The sequence below is a fragment of the Serinus canaria genome, chromosome 8, assembly GCF_022539315.1.
Source record: "Serinus canaria isolate serCan28SL12 chromosome 8, serCan2020, whole genome shotgun sequence".
Classification (NCBI taxonomy): Eukaryota; Metazoa; Chordata; class Aves; order Passeriformes; family Fringillidae; genus Serinus; species Serinus canaria.
In genome coordinates, this window is record NC_066322.1 from 5,448,861 (window position 1) to 5,471,732 (window position 22,872).

The window sequence follows — 22,872 nt, forward strand, 5'->3', positions numbered from 1 at the left end:
TTCAGCAGGGAAATTGGTTTTTAAAGCCCTTAATCTAGAGCAAAGTGTTATCTCATGGTTTTACCTAATGCAGTACCAATGCATTAAATGATCAGGGGAACAAAGGCTTCAACTTTGGCACTCACTATAGCTAAGTTATAGCACAGAAAGGTCCACTTGGCTTCTGGCTGAGGAAAACCCTCATCCTTAAATCCCTTATTCCTCCTATGTGAAGGGTGAGATCCCTGGGTATCTAACTTTGGACATAGGTTTCTCCAGGTCATTGTTGCTCTTTAGTGCTATCCCCATCAGCAGCATTTGGAAGGATCTCTTGGGTTATTTCACCTCTCTCCTTCCTTCCTGGTATGAATGGCTGTGTACAATTTTTGCTTTTGCTAAGCTGCCCTTGTTGTCCAGCAGTGTGGCTTTCCTTCAAGAAATGCACATGGGTTTAGGAGGCAGCAGCACACACAGATGACCAAGCAATTAAATTGCTTGGCAATAACCTGATTCCTGCGTACCTCTTCCACCAGTACTTCTGTATCTTCAGGCATAGTATGCCATGCAAAAGATAATAATATAAAAGAGAAACAGATGCTCTAGGCCTGGCCTATTCACAGATACTTGTTTAATGCAGATCTTACCTTAGGAAAGGAGGAAAAAATCAGGAAGCAAAAATGTTTCTAGTACAGAGTGTGGCCCTTTGCTCATGATCTACCCCAGCTTACAAAGAAAAAGCAGTTCAGAAACAACACAGATGCAACTTGTCTGTACCATACCAAATATCTGCTACCTCACCTCAGTCATAGAGCTACTCAAAATGACAAAGCACGTTGTAAACTTGTAGGAGTGCTGGGCTTTTGAACATTGTCCAGAATAGAAAAAAGCCACAGATAGAAGTAGCATGAACAGAAGGTGCCCCAAGGGAGGAACATGGTGCACTGACTCTGCGACTGCTGGAGTTTAATCCAACTCGAGTAGGATTTGAGCAGGCCAGGTGAGGAATCTGTGCATTCCCTGCAGGACAGAGTGTTCTGGACTGACCTGGAGAACGAGGCAATCTTCAGTGCAAACAGGCTCAATGGCTTGGACATCTCCATTCTGGCAGAGAATCTCAATAACCCTCATGACATCGTGGTGTTCCATGAATTAAAGCAGCCCAAAGGTAAGAGGCGTCCTCAGGATGTCATGGCCCTGAATCAGGTTTGTTTGAGCTGGCAAATGAAATGCTCCCTGAAGGTTCTTGATGAGAGAGAATGCACAGGTAATAATGGGAAATCAATGCCTAATGTTTGAAGTTCCTGCATAATTAATTCAGCAGCAGCATTTATTGAAGAATCTGCAATTTGCTAATAGCTGTTTAATTAGCATCTTTGATACCAGTGAGTTACTCTTGTCACTGTGATGCTTCCCATTCATTATGCATTTGGGAAGTTTTTATAGTACTTTGTAGGGTTCCACTGTACCGTACAAACTGTAAAGGTATTTAACCAGCCTGATAAATTGAGGTAGGGAGTGAGAGAAGGTCAGAGGATCTGATATTTCTTTGCCAAGGGCAGGAAATAAATTATTAGAAAAATAACCTGGCTTTTCTTCCATCCTTGAACAGCTCCAGATTCCTGTGAGCTCAGCCCTCAGCCAAACGGAGGCTGTGACTACTTGTGTCTTCCTGCACCTCAGATCTCACCCCATTCCCCTAAGTACACGTGTGCCTGTCCTGACCACATGTGGCTGGGTCCTGACATGAAAAAATGCTACAAAGGTAAACACAATCACGTCTCCATTTCACTGTCCCAACAAAGTCATACTTACAGTGAATAAATACCTGATGGTGAAAGCAAAACCACCAACTTCTGTATTCCACTCCTTGCTACCCTCTGAGCACAGTAGCACTGTGGTGTCCTTGTTGCAAGCTTGCTTATTTTGGAAAGCTTAACCAGAAAAAGATACAGCAGGAAGAGGGGAAAAAAGGGCTAGGGACCAGCACTAGAAGTGTGAATAGTCAATAAACCATTCAAATTGATTACTCATATATTGATTATGTTTATATATATATATATATATATATATATATATATATATATATATATGTATATGCAATGTGTACTTATATATATATCTATAGATAGATACCAGGTTTGAAGAGGACACAGTTGTTGCTGATATATCCTGAAGAGATGAGTGGCTTCACTGCAGTTTCTCCTAATATGCAATGAGTTCCTGGTACAAATTCAGAATCTTAGGAGGTTTTCAAAAACCCCCAAGTTTGTGAACTTCTTAGCTACCTTCAATACAGACTGCTTTTTTATCAGTATCAATTAATCAAGCTTGACTTCAGGAAATAATTTCTGTACCTTTAGGCAGAGCACTGTCAATAGTTTGACTATCTGGGAAATAGAACTGGAATTTAGTTTCTGCTTCTCTTCATTAAAAAATCCTTTCTAAATTTATATCACCATTTGTGAGTTGTTTGGTGTACTTGCTTTAACCAAATTTCATTGTTGCTCTTGTTTTTCAGATCCTCCAACCACTGCAACTCCTGTAGTGGTTTCCACAACCACAGCGTCCCGTGCTGATGGCACCACGACCATCGCTGCTGTACCTGGCAGTGCCAATGACACCACTGGAGTTGTCCCCAAAGCTGTACCAGAAGCTACAATCACCACCCCAAGTCTTCATTTACCTTCCACCACATCCATCCTGATAGACTCTGAGATGACCACTGGAAACAGCAATTTGTCACAGCACTGTAAGAGAATGAGATTCCTTTCCTTCTCCTATATCACAGCTCCTCCTGCACTGGTGGGAGACCTAACCTAATGTCTGAATTCCAGAGGGGTCAGGTGCAGGCACACCCTGGTGCACAGCAGGACACATCAGCTCCTCTCTCTGCAGGCACCTGGGCTATGATGGCTGCTGTAATTCCAGTCACTTGGCATGTCAAAGAACTTATATCAGCTTTTATCCAAGGCACATGAACAGCCCTGAGAGTTCACATCAGCCCTTTCCTTGTGCACAGTACTGTCTCATCCCAGCTTCAGTCCTGCAGACAGTAGAATGGATGATTCTGCAGGTGCTTCACCTATTTTAATTGTTTAATTATTAATGTGATCCAGCACAAATTCTGGGTGAAAATTTCCCCCTGTGCATCTTTAGTGCTGCTGGACATGTGGAATCACTACAGCCCAAGACAAGCTGCCTCTGGTTTGTGTGGCCGTGCTTGGCATGTTAATGTGGCCTCATCATGACACAGGTTTGAAGTTTTGCATTATTTATCAGAAGAGCATCCCAGTGGAGAGCACTAATAGGCTCTGCTCAATGGAACACCAGCCTCAATCTCAGAGCTAACAGGCAATCCCTCCAGGTCCTGCTGCCAAGGCAAAGCAGAAAGGCTGAACTGCTATTACAAAAATAATTCTAGTCCAGAGAGAAGATTTTGCTCTGCAAGACCTCAAACAGACATGTATGTTTAAAGCCAGTGAAATGCTGTTTTCTCCCAACTGTTTCACTATTTCCATTACATCTGGAAAGCAGCAAACACCACCCCTGTCTGTAGAATTATGCTGCACAGGGAAAGCACAGTCCAGTGGCTAAAATGTGTTCAGTTCTCCTTGGCAAGTTTCTTTCAAATGCATTAATTACCTTTTTAATAAGCCATGGAAGCAAAGTGCTTTTATTGTCCACTTTGGAAATAGTGTGGCTTTTTATTAAGTAAATAACTATGTAATGGAACAGCCTGCCACAGGGAAGTATTTAAAAGTTGCATGAATTGGTGTATCAAAAGAAAAAGTACAGTTAGTTCCTCCTCTTGCAACTCCTGATATTTTAGCAAAATTAGATTTTCTCTACTCATACTCTATATGAGAGCTCAGAGCAAACATTTTAAAGTATAGAACTTGAAAGGTTATATTGAATTTTTTTTTCAATTATATTTTCCTGTATTTGCTTTTTTCTGAGTGCAGTATTGAATTTTGGGACCACTCTTGCATGCTGGGGCAGGCTGCAGCAATGAGGGATAGATGTGTTCACTAACTCCTTGGCTGTAAATAATAAAAAAGGAAAAAATTAAACAGAGAAGCTGTGTAGATGGCTTTGAACTACATTCTTTTTCTGACAGCTCAATAAGTCATTCATTGTGTCAGTACTAGAAAGTGTTCTGTTGTGGATTTTTAGGAATGCTCTTCACCATCCCCTGATGCGTGCATGGCATTTCCATTAAATGTCAAATTTTAAAACTGGCCTCCTTTTTTTGTGTGAGAAAAATTGGAGGCCCAAGCACAGTCCCCCATTTCTGGTCAGAGTGCTCTGACAGCCCTGGAGCCTGGAGTGTGTCCCTTCTGTGGCCTGGAGCTCTGGGCTGTCCCTGATCCCTGTGTGCTGCTCAGTGTCACCAGAAGAATTTTATTATGAAACTTTTTGTAAATTCTTTAATTGCAAAAGCTTTCTGATGGGCAGAACAGCACAGGTACTAACAAAAAACATTCTTTAAAAGCAGTGAATGAGTTAAATGATCAGAACACTTCTTTAATTACAGATGCAAATGATGATGAAGGCTTTGGTTCAACTGTGACAGCGGCTGTGATTGGAATCGTCATTCCTGTGGGTAAGCAGATTGGATTTAACCTTTGAAGGAGTTCACCAAAATACAATCCCAAAATATTGTATTTACCACAGTAAATACACTTTTCCAGGTTTCATTGATAAGGTGGGAAAGAATACGGGAACTGCTGAACTGGGGAACAGTAGCCCAGCTTTGAGAAAGTGTTCTGAGGATGGCTGCCAGCATGGGACCATCCCAGCAGATCCATGCCTGCCTAACAGCCCTTTCTCTCCCCTCTCCAGTGGTCATTGGCTTGCTGTGCATGGGGGGATACCTCATCTGGAGAAACTGGAAACGGAAGAATACTAAAAGCATGAACTTTGATAATCCAGTTTATAGGAAGACAACAGAAGAGGAAGATGAAGATGAAATCCACATTGGGCGAACTGCCCAAATTGGACACGTGTACCCAGCAGTAAGTACCTGAGGAGATGGTGCTGGAGAATATTCATTCTGTTGAGAGTTCCAGTAGAGAATTTGGATTAGTGTTATTTATTCGCCACATAATGAAAAAAAACAGAACCTCTTTATTATCATTGATTAGGCAGAAGCTTAAACTTCTGGCAGCCCCTGCAGTTGTCTCAGAATGTAGTGGTCTGGATCAGATACTCAGTTCAAATGAAGAATAATTGTCCTAATCAAGGTACCAATCTGACAAATGTAAAGCTCCCTCAAGAGCTACCTCAGGATGGGACAGGTGATTACTCATCCCCTACTGGATTCCATTTTATCTGTGCTTAGGCTGCTACCATGTGTCCAAACTATCCTAAGGATAAATTCAGTTTCTCTACTTACCAGGGAGAATATTTTCTCTATAGTAACAGTATAAAGAAAAATCACATTCCTCACAAGAAGTGACTTAAATTCTGTAAGAAGTTAAGGAAAAGGATCCTCCCTCACAGCAGCATCCCTGGGGAGAGGAGCACTGGCAGATGTAAGTGCATTGTGTTTTCAGAAGAGAGCAGGAAGATTCAGAGTAATGAGTGAAAGCAGTACAGCTCCTGCAGGCAGGCAGGATAATGTCCTCTATGATCTAAACGTTCCACACAAGATCACACTGGAGAAAGTGCCATCCTTGACAAGGAATTTTATGCAATATACATGGACAGAAAACTTCCCAGCACCTCTTTAGTTACACTTGAGCAAATGGCCTCATTTGGGGAGGAAAAAAATCACTATCTAGAATAGACTTGTGACCAATACAGCCATGAGAGCTCTAACAAGAAATACAAGTTAGCACCAGTATCTCAGTTCACAAGAGTGTGTTCTTTCCCTCCCCAGCGTGTAGCATTAAGCTTAGAAGATGATGGGTTGCCATGAGGATGAAGCTGCTGCTCCAGTCATCTAAACACTGAACAAATCTGCTTTGGATCACAGAACCTGCTTCTTCTTTTTGGTCATTATTTATGTTGCAGAAGGGTAACCACAAAGTTATAATGAACTGCAAACATCCAAAGGATGTGAGAGTTTTGTATGTATAATCTTTTATACACATTTTAACTTGTTGCACTACCCATTTGTGATAGTGAATAAGCAACAGCTGAGCTACTAACTCAATGTACATAACCAGCCAGGCTGAAGGTTCAGTAGCTATTGCTTTATTTTAAGACTATATTTATAGATATTTTGTAAATATGTTGAATATGCTTTGTGGCTATCCATCAACATAAGTAAAATAAATTCTGTACAGGCAGTTTAGAAATATTTATTAACAAAATCTGGATTATAAGATCTGTTCTGTAAATATAGTAGAGGGGTGAGAGTATTTATTTTTTGTATGTTTGGCTTGCTGTGCATAGATTATCTGTGTATATATCTATCTAGGTGAGATAGATATATAGGCATATAAATATATACATATATATAAATATATATACATATATTTTAAAACTACTAGCCTACATTAATGAAAATTAGGAATAATTGAATTTTTACAGGATGTTTGAGAAGTTTGCTTTGAAATCTAAAGACACTATGTAAGAAGGAGCTGTAGTGTAAGATAGCTGACCAGTGAAGCACTCCTAACAAACATCTCCTGATTTCCATCCTGGTTTTAAGGGCTGCTTGTACATTTTCCAGTCTATCCATGAAGAATCCATGCAGTGCATTAAACTGGAGAGCTATTGCCTACAGCATTTCAGTCAGGAGAAACTCTTACAGCACCCAGGGGTTTTGTGCTGTATTGTTGCTTTTTTACAGCTTGGTACAAATCTGATTTGGTTTTTGTTTGTTGGTTTCTAAATGTAAATTTAAATGCTTTTCCACACTGGGGATCTTGCATCTCTTAAATCAGCTCGGAATTTACAGGAACAAAGATTTAGCCATATATTTCCACACTCCCAAGTGAGCACTCTCCCTGGTTCCATCAGGAAAATAGCACAATAATAAAAGTCACTTCCTTCCCTTCTTGCCCTTGTCCCCTGCTCATACTGATAAAAACCCCAATTTTAGGAGCTGCTGTGGCACACATACAGAACTCTTCCCAAGTCTTGCCATGGAACAAGCTGCCCTTTGGCTGGATCATCCTGCACCTGGCAGAAAAAACACCTAATTTTTCTCATCTCATTGTATAGGATTTCCTGGGAATTCTGTGGGAAGTGAATACACTTACCTCCCACTGCATAATGGACTAGTACCTCCCTGAATTGTACCAAATCCTACAGAAATCTTCCTCATGTTTTTATGTCAGTCCAAGCTTTTGTATTTGAGTGAGTAGAAGAAACTCAGGCTGAGTAGGTTTGGAGTTTTTTTCCTTTTTTTTTCCTTTCTTTTAGAATAAATTTACAGAGTGATGCGAGCTGGAAGCTGATTCTTTACTAAGATAATAAAGTGTTTAAAGCCCTGGTATGCATACAGACATAATACATACTCTCAAATGCCTCATGGCCTGCATAGACTGTACAGAAGTAATCAAGCATCCTTCTAGTCCAAATTTTAGATTTTAAGGCAGTGACAACATGAGTGAGATATCCCATTATTGTTTTAAGGTATGAAGCTCTCTTTCTATAAATCCATGCACTGTGTGCATGAAGAAAAAGCTGAGCAAGGCTGTATGTGATAACACTGTAACTAACAGACGAATGTAAATATATATGAAAGTTCTACAGTTTTGATACTTTTTTAAGAACACACAAACAAACCTGTACAAACCACATGTAAAAGGCTGCAGGTTTTTTCAAACCATTGTAAATGAACTCAATGTGCAGTGCTGGTTTCAACCTTTACAGATTTATAACTACTGAGAAGTCAAACACCAAATTTGTTTTTTAAGGAGTTAATTATTTTAAATAATGGTTCAGATTGGTAGGGTGATATTTAACATTGTAATCATTTCTGCTCTGTCTTGTCATACTGAAGTTCTGTTAGAGTAAGTTCTTGCTTGGTGCCTTTTGTGTTTCAGTTCTTACCTTCCAGACAAAAGGCCCAGGGAAGGGCGGGGGGCTCTGTGTAACACTTGCTGTACTGGAAACCAAATGAACACGTTTGTAAAACAGTGCACTGTTTCTATAGAAAGATTAAATTTTTTTATCTGGGATTACTGAACTAATTACTGCATGGTGTCTGAAATGGGACTGTATCATATTTTGGTCTGAGTTTTCCCTAATTTTTAATTGCCCAAATCCAGAGTTGGATTTGGGGGCAGTGCTGTGTAATGCAGCTGTCCAGCTGCAGTGTCACAGCAGCAGCACTGGGGACAGTTCATATTACACAACAGAGCACTTTGTTCTGCAGTGTCTTTTTTTGCCACATTGGTTTTGGCTGGACACTAAGTGACTCAGAACTGAACACACTGTTAGCTTGTTCTCTCTTCCCTGTCTCCTGAAAAACTGAAATCCTGGATAAAACAGTACAATACACCACTACACTACCTTTCCCCATTGCATGTTGGAAGCAGAGCCTTTATTGAAATTCTCTTTCAGTCAATTCTTCGTCCCAAAGGAAGCAGCCAAGCAAGTAAAACTTTTCAAGCACGAAGAGTTATTACCAAACTAATATGGACTGATATACTGGTAAATATCAGTGGTTTAGTTTTCTATCTAAGTGAAAATAGGCTTTTTCTTACTTCAAAACATTCTTCCCTTTCATTTAACTATTTTAGCAAAGTAATATGGCAACAAATAGAAAAAGTGAAACAACAACAAAATTCTCTCCAGGCCTAAACAGCAAGGACAGCACAAAAGAAAACTGAAAGAGCCTCATAAGAGAGTCCTAAACCTACCTGGGCATTAAGGTATGCCTCCCAAAACAACTCCCTTTTTAAATTATTTATGCTGTATTAGCAATAAAATGACATTTTTTGTTTCACTTCTTGCAATAGTAACTGTACAGTCTGAGTTAATCCACACCAACACTGTTGTGCCTACTCCCACTAAGATGCTCCATGGACTACAGGGAGTCATCTCTGTCCCTCGGTGTTTATGTAACACTTGTAACTCAGTTACCTTTCTGCCTTCTGCAGGAATATGTGTGCTCATTTCCTTACTCGTAGTTCTGCATCAAACCAGCCCTTTAACTTTGGGAAACACTTTTAAATCTGTCCTCCTAATTAACATCCTTGCCTTGAAGCAGGGGCCTACAGCCATAGGCTGTCGTGAGCTCTGTCACTGCTCCAGTGCAGGCATTTACAGGTGGTGCCAGTTCCAGCTGTCTCCTAAATGTACACGTTTCCTCTGCTGTCCCCTCCTGAGAATTCCTGAGAATGGGAGTGACAGAAGGCCTTTGGTGGGCAAATGGCATCCCTGCAGGGTAAACCACTGACCCAAGAAGAGAAAAATGAGGGGGGCTCACTTTCTACAGAGACCAACCTAGCTCTACTCAGACAGATGAAATGAGCCTGGCCAAAAGTTTGCCAGGGAACTGGCATTACTGAGCCACCTTGTTTTATTTGTATGGCTTTGAGCACCGACTCCCCAGCCAAGTCACAAATCTCAGGGTCCAGTTTTACACAGATAAAGATGGACTTGTGGCTTTTGCTATCACGGCAGCAGAGACAGTGACACAAAGCAGCAGCTTCACAACAGATCAGCTCCCAGAGTGTCCCCAGAAGATGGCCTGTATGCCTCAGGGTGCTGAATGCGGATTTCTCATCCCAACTTCCAGAAGAAGCCAACGAGCACCAGTCCAGGCTGAGTTCTTGGCTTTTACAAGAGGGCAGTAATGCTAACCTGTATCTGCACCTGTGCATCAGCAAGCAGAATGAGAATTAACATGCTTTAAAAAATTATACCCTTTTTTCAAATCATTTGCAGCCTTCAAATCTCTTCACATACCTAAGTGGGAGAACATTTCCTTACAGATTAGCCACAGCTGCCTGCTAAGTTCCCCACAATATCAAGGAAACCACTGTAATCTTGTCAGTGGTGATAAGGCAGTGCCTGAGCAGGGAGCTGAAGTTATGGCAGTGAAACAAGCAAATCTCCCTGATAGTTTGATAGGCCCCTGCCTGGCTCCAAGGACGATGTACACAAGATTACAGAAGGCTGGACTGATTATTTTGTCTTCACATCAGTTCAGTTCTTCAGCCCTTGCCTCGAGGCTACAAAGTGAGGTAGAAGAGGAGAGGTTTTACCTAAAGTTCTTGGCCAGGTACAACTGAGGCCAAATAGCAAAGACATTCCACATTACCCTATTCAGGACTTTATCTGCTGAGTCTGCCAATCAAGGAATTAATTAGTTCCACCTACAGTAATTTATTTTCATGCATATATTTCCCCACTGGGGCTCAGCTAAAAGCACATACATTACTTTCATTCAAGCCATTACATATAAAAGATGATGAGAAGCCTTACAAACAAACATTCAATAAAAATCCCTGAATCTACATATTTTACTAATAAGGCACAGACCTAAATAAGTTCTAAGCAAAGAGAGCACCTTGAAATGATGCTTAGAAGATAAACAATACTTGGAAGGTAATATTTAGGTCTAAGCTCCATTGACAGAAATTTTCTTACAAAGGCTAAAGTTGACTTCTAGACTTCCTGCAATGAAAAACGGACTCAAAATTATTGGAAATTGACATTATTTTTAGCAACATCTGAAATGGGTGTCACATTCAAAAGCTTTACCTTATGAATCGACTTCATATTACTTTGATACTAAAGGCATCAGTGGCAATAAAAGTCATGAAGTTAATAATAAAAAACTTTCTCAATCACATCAGTGGCTGGCAGCCTAGAGAGGAGCAGGTGAGGTTAAGAGAATCTCTGGCTATAGAGGTCTTTTCAGGAAAAGCCAAATTAAAACCTTTTTTGCCCTTTTGGAGTTCAGTTGACACAAGCTCCATCCCAGTGTGGTGAGGCATGAACTCTCCAAATTACATCTCTCCTTGTGTCTTCCTTTTTTCTTTTTTTAAAGGTGATTTAAGAACTATCCCCACAGACTCTAATCATAAAAACCTTGTTTCTCCCCTACAGACTAAGATACAAAAACAAGTCTTGGCTCACAATCCCCAAGGATTACAGTTGTTCCTTTGCCTTGGCTATGGCTCTGCTCAGGACATAAATAAGCAGTGATCCTTTAATCATTATAACTTACATGCACACCCACCAAATACAGAACATTTTGGTGTTTTCTTCAGTCACGTTATCAGTTTACAGAAGCTCACAGAGCTACAATATTTGCTGCATAGAGAAGTTGCAGCTTCTCAATCCCTGGAAGTGTTCAAGGCCAAGCTGGAATATCCTGCTCTAGTGGAAGGCATCCCTGCCCATGGCAGGAGGTTGGAACTGGATGATCTTAAAGGTCCTTTCCGACCCAAACTATTCTATGATTCCATGAATATGGCATCAAAATGAATAAACTAGAGAACATGTGATATTCAAAGTATGATCACTGGCCTAGAATAGACTCTAAGTAATACAAATATACACAGATAGGGATGCACCCCAAGCCTGATTTATACACAACCAAAGACACGGGCCATCTGCAGACCTAGATAAATTAATTGAGAAGCTGTGACAGGACCATATGATGATGATGTGTTGTTTGTAACACATTACTCTGGACTTTCAGCTACACTATGCCAGGAATTAGCTACAGTTATGGTTTCCCATAGCAACAGGCTATATGGGACAAACTGCTCCGGAAAACTCAGCTGAACAGGAGTTGTACCTCCCCTGCTGAGCCAAGCCAGGTATTGCCTTGCTTTTCAGGAAAGTGAAACCCAGCTCCTCCATGTGCACCTGAAATACTTCTCATATTTAGTTAAAATGTACCCCTTTCAAAGCAGCTGCCGTTTTACCACTCCCACACTGCTTCAGACCCTGCAGACGAGCCTGGTCATCCCACAGAGCAATGGACAAAACCCACTAAACTTGCCTCTAGGTGTCATTAATTTAGTGAGTCTTGTGCACTGTGCTTACAAAGTCCCTGTCACTTGGCCGTTGTCCCTGCAGTGGCCACACAGAGCAGCTCTGCACTGACCAGGCTTCAAATGTGACTGCCCAGCAAAGCACTGCAGGTAACACCAATGGCTGTGTGCAGATCTCTGCTACCTGACCCAATAATCCAGTGGCACACAGAAACAGCTTCCTCTTGGGAGTTCTCACCTTCCAGAGCAGGTGGGCACTTGGCAAATCCACCCCTCAGAACTGCACAGGGCAGGGATGGGCCAGGGAAGCAAATGGAGTTTTCTGGAGGGAGTACAAACAGCACAACTTAAAACACCTGCCCACATCTTGGCCAAAACACAAACACAAATCACCATTTGTACTTCTATATTAATGTGATGCAGAATTTCTCCCTCTTCCCTCAGGGACCTGTGTGCCATCTGTGTGACCTACACAGGCAGGCTGCAAAAGGTTCAATTTAATCCTAAGTACTGGAGCAGCACCTTCTAATGAGCAGGTATACAGAAGCCTTTTAACATAAATGAGTCACTTCAAGGCAAAAATCCTAATGAAGACATAATTTGTAGTGTCAATAGCTATGAGTGCTATGAGGACTCCAGAACATGGCGGCTTTGATTTCATGTCTCCCTTTTAGAGCACTCTCCACCTTCATAACAAGAACAAAGCCAAAGAGGAATAACCTTCAGGTGCTCCTGCAGATCAGGAGTCCACAGCCATACATTATTTTGATTACCATTCCCTCATGTGAGAAAAATCAACACAGTGCTATCAGAATATTTATGTCATCAGACCCAATGAATCTCCAACAAGATGTGAAATTATATTCATGAAGTATTAACTACTGCATTTTTGAGACTAGAAAATACTTCTTGTTTTCTGGGGCTACAGGGAATCTATATTTTCCAAATCAAGAAGTAACTTTGCTGGGTGACACTGGTCTTATGCAATACCAGTTTTGCCTACGTACCCCCACCTCTGCAGCAGCAGGCCTCCATGATCTCCTCTTCTCCACCAGCATTTTTAAAAAGTGCTGATCAAAGTATGAGTTTGCTTCCAGAGAGGGTGAGATGAACTGATAAGGAAGGAACATGAAATGGGAATGATTTGAGAGCAATGGCAATGAGAAAGAAACAAAGGACAGCTGGGATGGAACTGTGGGAGGGCAATGGCCCCAGCTGAGACTTATTCAGAAGATTTTATAATCATCTAAGGAGGAATTTTAACCTCCAAGTGCATGCACACAGGTGCTGCTGACAAGAAACAGAACAACTACAAAGCAAAAATACTGAGGATAACTTTTCAGACACGAATTCATGTCAGCCTTTGGCAGCTGATCATTAGTACCAGCACTGAGTATAAAGCAAAAATATTTGGCGGTTTGAAAATTGTGTTCACATGTAATTACTGTGCTGGCATTCACACATTCAACAAGAGGAGAAGAGAACTGCATGGTAATTTCTGATTAAAAGGCAACTTCACCAGCCCCTTCTTTACACTACTGTGACAACACAGGAAGACAAAGGTGATTACTTTCTTTTCTACCACTACCCTAAAATTAAGCCTTTCCCCACTGACACTCATTTGGCTTAACACCTCTGATTTGATGAGCACATTGAAGTAATTTTTTTTTTTAGCTCTTCTCTGGCCATCTCAAAGACTGCTGGAATAGCACTGAAGCAAGGCAAAGTCAGTGATGAACTGGCTGTACAGAAAATATGATTTCCTTAGCAGAATAGTCACATAATAAATTTCGCATCAGACCTCCATATTTTTAAATATTTTCATTTTTCTTTCTTCCTCTATGCAAAAAACTCAGTCACTGTCTTCTACTGACACTTCATTTTGAGACAGAATGCAATTCACTCCCCTACAAAAAATACTTGATTGGGTATCTTTTCAAGCTCTTGAATAGTGAACAAAACCTGAAAAAATTTATATGAACTTCAACTTCTTATCAGGCTAGCACAGCCAAGTCATTCATGTTTCTACAACCCAAATAAGACACAAACAATCCTATGCAGGCACCTTTGATATACAGACTGCAGGACAAACTACCCAGCTGCAGCTGAGTTCACCTCGGACTAGTGAAGTTGTGGGGGAAATAAAGAGAGAAAAAAATGCAAGAAAAGAAATTCAGCTTCAGCAGAAATAATGCAGTTTTAATGGACCATGGAATATCCGACACCAGCAAGAAGATGACCTTTTCTCCAGTACTGAAATAACAAAGCAATGGAACACAAATGCTGATAAACCAACTTTACAAAATCAATTTATGTGAGAATAAAATAACAAAATCCATGACCTTTTCTTTACCATTAAATAAACCAAATCCATCTACTGAAGTCTTCTTTTTGAACAAAAGTTATTGCCTGACCTTTCTTATTCCACTGCAGGATGCAAAGTGACTGGATGATTGAAGTGATTTAGGTTCTTTTTTTTTTCCTAAATCAGAGGTTTGTGCCACCACAGAGAGGAAACTGTGCCCATCTTCCCCAAGCCGAGACAGGAGCAGATTCTGTAGGCACCACCAGAGATCTGTGACACAGCCCTAAAACGAGGGGCAAACTCCCCACAGGCAGGGGCTGGAACAGGAGTGGATATTTGGGCTGAAATTTGGGTGCCCATCCAAGCCAGCCCTGTGTCTCCACAGCATTCTGCAGCACACAAGTATCGGCTCAGTACCTGCACAATGAAGACTACTAAAAGTGATAAATGTTCATGGAATATTTTATCTAGTATATCAACACCAAGGTTATATACAGAACACTCACATAATTTTGTATGCTATTCCCAAAGAATCAGAAGCACAAAAAACATCATCTGAAATTACCCTTTTCTGTAATGAGTTCTTTTTTTAGAACTGAATTCTGAATTTACTGGATTCTCTACACAAACTGTTTTAGAAACACCGTGAAATAAGAACATAATGTAAATGAATGGTAATTACATAATTAATGTAATGACAGTCTAAACATAATTTTACCTGTAATATTTCTCTTGTAAAAGCAATGCCCAAGTAATGTTCAACAGATAGATGCTGCTGCCTGGGATAATGGCAAAATAGGTTTATTAAATGAAAATAGAAAGGTGTTATTATTTCCAATGCTTTTAATCCCAAGAGCCATCTGTGGGCAAGGCCTTTTATTTGACACAGAAAAAAACCATATGCAAGTGCATTTGCCTATGTGGAAATATATAAAAATATATACATTAATTCCTGAAGCTGGCATCCACCACTCTATGTTAAAGTGCTGTCAATAAGGAACTGCTTGTGCACCATCCCTGTGGTTTGACAGGACGGACTCAGAGTCAGAGTAATCCTGACTGACTGAAAATCAGGAATAATTCTTTAAGAGAGACAAATCACTTTATTTTGAGAAATAACTCCCTGGCTTCTGGAAGGAGATTAGTGTATTACAGCCAGTATCATCCTTTTCATCTTGGTTTGCTCTATTCCCTTATTTTTTTTACTTTTAAATCACTAAAAAACTGCCAGTGTTATGAACATGGAACAGAACCAACCTGATAGCTCCTAGGGGCAGGAGAGCCATTATGCACAGCAAAACAGAATCTTGAAAATGATGACCAAGAACTCTCTGAGATCAGAGGAAAAGGACAGGAGAACATCAAGACTGAGAATTGTGCCTCCTGGCTGTAAAATAATAATGCTGAAAACCCAGAATCTGAGATTATATGGCCTCATCCAGTATGGAAGAGACAGTTTTCTGCCAAAAACCCCAGAGAAGAGGTGGAGAGACTAAATGCTGGTATACTCAGAGCTGAAGAACAAAGAGCATTAGTGAGCAATGAGGATCTGTGACACTGTTAATTTCAGGGCCTGCCCATCTCTTGCTTCTAAGAGCTGAGACCCCTGAACAAAAGCCATGGGGTACTGTGGAAAGGTACATTTACTGATAAAACAATCTTTCTCTGGATTAAAAAAAAAAAAAAAGGAGGTTGCCATGGCAACCCTGAATGAATTCAGCACATCACCTGTGCATGAAGTCTATCTGCAAGGGCTCTCTTGAAAGCTGAGGGTTTGCTTCTCACTTGGGATCCCTCACAATGTACAAGGTTTTTAAAAATAAGGATTGCACAGGAAATGGATGGGACTCCTGCACCCACCAGATCAAAGCCTGCTCGAAGACACAATTATCTGTGTAAAAGGAAAGCAATGTATTTTTCTTAACAAAGTTTTCAAATTACTAAAGATTGGAGAGTCTGATGCATGCAGGGGACAAGCAAGGCTGGAAGTCTTCTGTGAGAAGGCAGATGTGCCTCAGGTGTTTCCCTTTTTTTGCTAATGAAGCCTTATGCTTGGATTTCCTCACTTACTACACAAGTTTCTTTCTTTATAGAATAAGGGAAAAGAAAACCCTCAAATATTGGAATTAAATACATTGGAAAAATGAGTGTGTTAAAGATGATGACAAGCCTGGAAAAAAAAGCAAAACCAATTAAAAGTACACAGGTAAAAATATTAGAAATAAATAAAATTCCTTTTAACTTTTTGTCAAAGTGTAGCAGAGAACATGAGGCCCACTTAGAGCAGCATAAGCATGCCTAAAGATAAAATCTAAAAGTTTCTTTTATAAAAGCACTGCCCCAGGTCTCTCACCTCTGTAAAGCTTGTGAAATTCTGCTATGTCAGAAGGTTCTGTCAGAGCTTGGATTAAAAAACAAACAAACAAACTTGTTAAAACATTTCAAATAAAAGAAAAAAAAACATAGAACAATGTTTATTGAAGGTAAAGTAAGGCCACGTGGAAGCAAAGAGAGGTTTCTTTGTAGCCCTTGCCTGAAGTATCATCTCAGCCGCTCAGCAGGACCAGGATGTCCTTCCAATCGAGGAGGTAAAATGTCCAACACTCCTTTGTTTATTTCCACATTTATAGAGACATAACCCACCTCCACAGGAAGGTCATGGGCTGAAGGCTGAATAAATACCTGTGCTCACTCCCTGCCACCAGGGAAACCTTTAAAGAGTTTGGTAAATTTGTTTAAATAAAATCAGTTTACTCAGAAATACATGACTGGAATACAGCACCTGGCTAATATAGAAATGAAGAGCCTGAAACATGCAGTGACATCAAACAATCAAATACCTCTTTCTTATGTAGTTCTTGGGAACTACTTAGAGGACAATTCACAAAGGCTAATTTCAGTCTAAATGTGCAGATTTAGAAGCAACGACTGGAGACAAGCTCCCCCATGTCAGCCCTCAAGACCATCCTTGTAAAATCTTGAAGTGAGAATTAACACATATCTATTTTTAAATAAAAGCAGATCCTATTTTGGATCAAGACACAGTCCTACCCTAAGTTCAAGACACAGTCCTACCCTGAAAAACAAATAAACCATTTAAATAAGTAATATGTGTTTTCCTAAGTTATTTGTGGCAATAAACTTTAAAGAGCTAGAATCACCAGGACTGGACCCCAGATATTCTTCTCAGCTCTCATACACCACCACACCCCAACTTCCAGCCTTGCCAAACCCAGCAGACTCAGATGGGGGCTGACTTTTTAAATGAGAAAGTCATTTACGTTATACACTTGCATTGGACACAAAAACCATCTAGAGAGAAAGCAGGGAATCAAAATCAATCAAAACCAAAAAGCTTTCTTTAAAACTCACACAAATATTCCCATGGGATGAACACAGCAACAACGACAGACCCTTGCAGTCCTGCTTTCAATTAATTTCCACAAATCCTTCTCCTTTTCAGACACTCATTTACACCCAGGAGTCCATGCTAGGCTTAGGATTTGGTTCTTCTAATACAGAAGTCAATAGAGCCCATTTTTGTTTACTAAGTCATGCCCAGTGAGAGCTGCCTTGTGAGCAAACAGAGCCTTGCAGTCAATAACCAGCCACAGCAGCAGGGCCCTGTGGGGACAGCCTCACCTCACGGTAATAAGGTTGTTTTATTTAGCACCAAAACAACAAATGCTCCTTCTTACAGAGGTGTATTTTTAACCGAGAGATGAAACTTACCCATATTGCAATTTCAAAGTACAAACTCTGGTAAACAGTGCATTAAAGTGCAAAGCTTAGGGTTAACACAGCACCCCCAGTTTGTCTCAGGAGCCACAACACACTGCTGACCCAGCTGGGTTTTCATACTCATTATTTCTCACACAATGCAGAGGCAAAGGAATTAACATTCTTCAAAACCAGAACAAAATTCTCTGCACAGCAAGAAGTAACACAGGCACAACAAGGATCTATGTGCAAAGTCAAGATCCACACCATGGAGCACGTTAAATGCTATGGAACACATTTTAAAGAAGTATTTTAGGGGGGTTTTAACTTTCAGAGATTATATTGTCATAACTTTCCTCAGCCAAAATAGTTTCTTTAAAAGGGGAATCAGTAAGAATTAAAGCCTCTGCAGGCACAAGGAAAAAGAGTTGTATAAAATTCTCTATGTTTGGAACATGATTTCAAAAGTTACAGACATAGAAAGATATCAGAAAACAACCTGATTTATTTGCAATCTGTGAAAAAAATTCTGTCACCCAGTTCTCCCAAGTGTTCAACATTTCTAGTGAAGGGAATAAAACAGCAGAAATACAACTATTTCAAGAAACAATCACAAATCTTGCAATCTTAAAACGAAGTTAAATTATGGATCCAAAGTAGATTGATTCATTCAAGCCATCTGCTCTTTTATTGACATGAAAAAAAACCTAAATAAATAGAAATATTCAGAGCATGTTTATCTGATTTCTCCCATTTTTCCAAGTCCCACAGATACCCGCTCCCCAGAGGTCAGAGGAGAAAATCATGTACATTTTGCTCTTCTTCAAAAACAAACAAAAAAACCCCCTAACCCAAACTCATTATAAGTACCACTATTAAGATTCCATATGCACATTGTTACATTACAGTCCTTCTATCATATGTAAAATAATGCTAAAAATGTGTGTTTATAGAGATATTTGCTTCAGAGGCAGAACAACCACTGTTTATATGCTTTTAAGCAGAATGAAAAGAACTACAGCACACACATTTTGCCTTTCACAAACACATACTTAAGCCAGTGCATTCAAGCAGAGCATGTTTGGGATTGTAAATGTGTCAAGATAACACAAACAACACTGGCACCAATTCTTTAGCCATTGTATCACCATCAAACATGATAGTTATTTTACTTAGACAAGAAAGCACAGCAAAAAAGCCATTTTTATCTCACCTATATATAGTATGCATTTATCATAAAATGTTAGAATTAATATAGAGAACTCAAAGACAGTTGACACCTCCAGAAGGAATTAAAATGCGGGTTCTTGGGATAACTCCTATGCCAGTTTGCTTTTCCTTCCAACACAGTAATTTAAATAAATTTACAGTAAGCACCTTTATTCCTGAAAAGGCTTATAAACAATTTAGACAATTACAGTGGAGTAATTCTCTCCCAAAATATCCCCAAACCAAACAAAACCAAACCTCTGAACTTGGGGACAAATCAGACCATACATGATATTACCTTGAGTTTCGACAACCAAGTTAGCAAAATAAGGGCAATAATTCTGCAAAAAATCCTTCAGTCTGGTATAAATACAAATGTTACATTTTTTAAGGTTATGTTTTAATTTCTTTGCAGTACCTGCAGATGTTATGAAGCAACAGGTTGGCTATTTCTGTATCAGTAGGACTCTTCTACTAAAGAAGCAACTTTTAGACATTTTATAGAATGGACACTCCTAAAGAATTCAACTGAGAGTATTCAAGCACAAAGCTGTGAAAACAATGAATAAGAGTAAATATTGCCTAACTTAAACCTGCTTTAACTCTAAGGAAAGCAGAGAGAACTCCATTAGCCCCGCAAAGGGATGTGAGGCAGCACAATCCAAATGAAATCATGTTCATCACTGCAAACCCATTTCCAACACCCCCACAGTGCAAACCACCCTCCCCCATTGTGTGTCCTCAATAAAAAACATCCCGTCTTGTGATGAGCACAAGAGATTCCCTGTTTCTGAATTTTCCTTGCAGAAGGGAGTCCTTTACAAAAGGATGTGTCTCTGGCTATCTCCTTTCAGCAGTTCCCAAAGCAGAAAAGGGCAGGATTTACCCCCAGTGCATTTACTCAAACCTCAGGCCACCTGTGGTGAGGGACCTCAACACACCAGTCCCACTGAGGCACCAAACTGCTTCAGAAGGCAGAAACTTGTCCACTTGTAGTTCATTGTGCTTAAAATCGTAACTGTGTGGTGTTTGTTCCCTCTGTGCAGAAAAGAGATCAGGAAACGCCTCTGGGACTAACTCACTGCCAGCTCTGGGGACAGTGCTACTGGTGGAGCTCTGACATCCCCTCTGGGAATAGCCCAGTGGAGGAGCAGATGGGGCTGATTAATGCCAACCTCGAGGGTTGAATCCTTGGGTAGCCACTTAATCAAAATATAAATTTGATGGTTTTGGTGGGCCCCTTCTAACCTGGAAGAAGTGCAGCGTCACAAAGTGTGACTCAAGTTCTTGCAGCAGCACTGAATGCAACCATCAGCGCTCATCACAAATAGCCACCTACCCATCATCTCTTTCATTGGTATGACTAAGTTTCACTAGAACGCTATTTTATGAGTAACAAGTGAATAACTGTTCCCCCACGGGGCCCGCCGAGGGGCTGGGACTCTGCCCTGGGAACAGCAGAGGTGCGGCGACGCCTCACCTGACACCATCTCGTGTCGTTGTGGGATCTCCCCAGGTGGCTTTAGGCCGTGTCCCGGCTGGATTGGGCTGTGTCCCGCTCGGGTGGCTTTAGGCCGTGTCCCGGCTGGGTTGCGCAGTGTCCCGCTCGGTGTCCTCTCCGTGCCGGGAAAGCCCCGCTGAGGGAACGGGCCCGAGCTCCCCCTCACAGAGCGGCTTCACCCCCAGCCCGCCAGGGGGCGGCCGCGGCCGCCGCCGCTCTTGGCGGTGCCGAGTGCGGGAGCGTTGGCGTCGCTCCGCTTCCCTTTGATGACGCAGATCCTCTGTAGAGTGGCCATGGCGAGTGACTTCTACCTCCGCTACTATGTGGGGCACAAGGGGAAATTCGGACACGAATTCCTCGAGTTCGAGTTCCGGCCCGACGGTGAGAGCGGGCCGGGGGCCGGGGGCAGAGGGAGGTGGGCCGCGCTGCTGGAGGGCGGCTGCCGGGCTGCCGTACCCCCGGCGCGGGTTAATGCCAGCCTCTCCCCGCAGGTAAGCTGCGCTACGCCAACAACAGCAACTACAAGAACGATGTGATGATCCGAAAGGAGGTGAGGGCCCCGCGGCTGGGGGCGGTTGTGCCAGCGTAAGGCACTGCGGGCAGGGTCAGGGTAGGATGTTGTTGCCGGGGCGCTGTGGGCAGCGCTGTATTTATTTCTCTGTCGGAATGTTGTGTCCAGGCTTATGTGCACAAGAGTGTGATGGAAGAGCTGAAGAGAATAATCGACGACAGTGAAATCACAAAAGAAGATGATGCTCTGTGGCCTCCTCCTGACAGAGTGGGCCGACAGGTACGGTGCATAGTGTCTCTTCTAATTGCTCTTTAATTTTCATATGTTAGCTCCTTGGAAGCATAACTAAGCTTTTTCTTCAAGCCAGTATTTTTTCCAACTGAAAGGGAAATAAATACTGCTTTAAAATCCGAGTAGTGCCTCAATGGCAGTGTAGTTGTAGAAGCTAATACGATCCACAGACCTGCTGCATTTGATATCTTTGTAATAGAAATTTGTAATAAAAACCATCACAGTACCAAAGTATTTCTGTAACTGGTACCATGAAGCAGTAAGTTCTTATAACCTTTTATTTTTCAGGAGCTCGAGATAGTAATTGGTGATGAGCACATCTCCTTTACCACGTCAAAAATCGGTTCCCTCATTGATGTAAATCAGTCCAAGTACGTACTCTGCTTTTTATGCTGCCCTTTTTCTATTTACCAGTCTGTATTAGAACTTCCTGATTATTTGGCACATGTATTTTATATTGTTTCAAAGTACGAATCAGCTCCTGGGGGCACCAGTGCTCTGTGTTGCAGCACAATGTGCCAAATGCCTTTAAGCTGTGGTGTTACAGCTGTGTTCTCAAACTCTGAGAGCAGCCCCTGCTATAGGAACCCTGGTACACACACACAGCCTGGGCTGCCATTGGCCTGTTTGTGCCAATGTATTTCACCTAAGCTGAAAAGCCTGACTGCTGTGGGGAATGGGAGGGGTGGCTAAAATCCTAAGTGCTGTTGATACTTATTTTCATGATAAAAGTGCATATTTTGTAAAAACTTAAAATGTTCACAGTTGGAGTACAGAATATTTAATCAATGTAGAATGAAACAAATCTAAGATGATGTCTAAAAGTCCCCATATAGGCTTTGGGTTTTTTTAATACATTAGTTCTGTAACCTGTTCTTTAAGGGCATCGGTCTAAAATTGTTTTTAATCTTTTAATTTCCCCCGCCTTTCTTCCTTCTTTTGTGAACTGCAGAGATCCAGAAGGCTTGAGAGTATTCTACTACCTGGTCCAGGACCTTAAATGTCTCGTCTTCAGTCTTATTGGACTCCACTTCAAGATTAAGCCAATTTAAATCAGACAAACTGAAGTTTGTATTGCAATGTTAGCAGTAGGGATGGGAAGGGAGGATCCTGTTCCAGGTCTTCATTGTTTCTGAAATTTTTTTGTACTTTAGATTATTTTTTGATTGTTATATTTTGTTGTTGTTACAAACTGTCAGTGACTCAATAAAAGGATAAGATTTGTGTTTTTAATTTTTAAGCTGTGGTGAGAGACTGACTCCTAATACTTCTTTTAAAAATAGTGCATTCAGAGTGTGTAACTTCACTTGTATCACCCACACACTGTACTTCTCTACACAGCAGTGGAAAAAGGAATGAATCCTGGCTCTGTGAAACAAAACTTTTGCCAGTAGTCAAGGCAAACTTTTCTTACCATCCTGAGCTGGGTATTCTGTTGGCCAGC

General features: G+C 41.1%; 2 protein-coding genes across 3 annotated transcripts in view; both read left to right on the plus strand.

Moving 5' to 3' along the window:
• The window catches only part of LRP8 (LDL receptor related protein 8), a 168,468-nt gene extending 160,328 nt beyond the window's left edge, over positions 1-8,140 (plus strand). For both annotated transcript variants that reach the window (XM_030226404.2, XM_030226405.2), the window contains 6 exons: positions 1,003-1,144; positions 1,589-1,741; positions 2,498-2,728; positions 4,514-4,582; positions 4,822-4,994; positions 5,861-8,140. In XM_030226404.2, coding sequence (XP_030082264.1) covers positions 1,003-1,144; positions 1,589-1,741; positions 2,498-2,728; positions 4,514-4,582; positions 4,822-4,994; positions 5,861-5,899 — 807 coding nt within the window. In that variant the 3' untranslated portion in view covers positions 5,900-8,140. The remainder of the gene's footprint in view (positions 1-1,002; positions 1,145-1,588; positions 1,742-2,497; positions 2,729-4,513; positions 4,583-4,821; positions 4,995-5,860) is intronic.
• Positions 8,141-20,840: 12,700 nt separating this feature from the next.
• On the plus strand, positions 20,841-22,668 carry MAGOH (mago homolog, exon junction complex subunit). The gene is made up of 5 exons (XM_009088743.4): positions 20,841-21,007; positions 21,118-21,176; positions 21,306-21,416; positions 21,717-21,799; positions 22,381-22,668. The coding sequence occupies exons 1-5, from the start codon at positions 20,893-20,895 to the stop codon at positions 22,478-22,480; spliced, it is 468 nt and encodes a 155-aa protein (XP_009086991.1). The 5' UTR covers positions 20,841-20,892; the 3' UTR covers positions 22,481-22,668.
• Positions 22,669-22,872: the final 204 nt, after the last annotated feature.

Excerpts from the sequence above, each read along its gene's own strand:
- MAGOH (XM_009088743.4), top strand. The coding sequence starts at position 20,893 with ATGACGCAGATCCTCTGTAGAGTGGCCATGGCGAGTGACTTCTACCTC. Across the intron at positions 21,177-21,305 it reads ATGTGATGATCCGAAAGGAG|GCTTATGTGCACAAGAGTGT; the intron begins GTGAGGGCCCCG and ends TGTTGTGTCCAG. Across the intron at positions 21,800-22,380 it reads ATTGATGTAAATCAGTCCAA|AGATCCAGAAGGCTTGAGAG; the intron begins GTACGTACTCTG and ends TGTGAACTGCAG.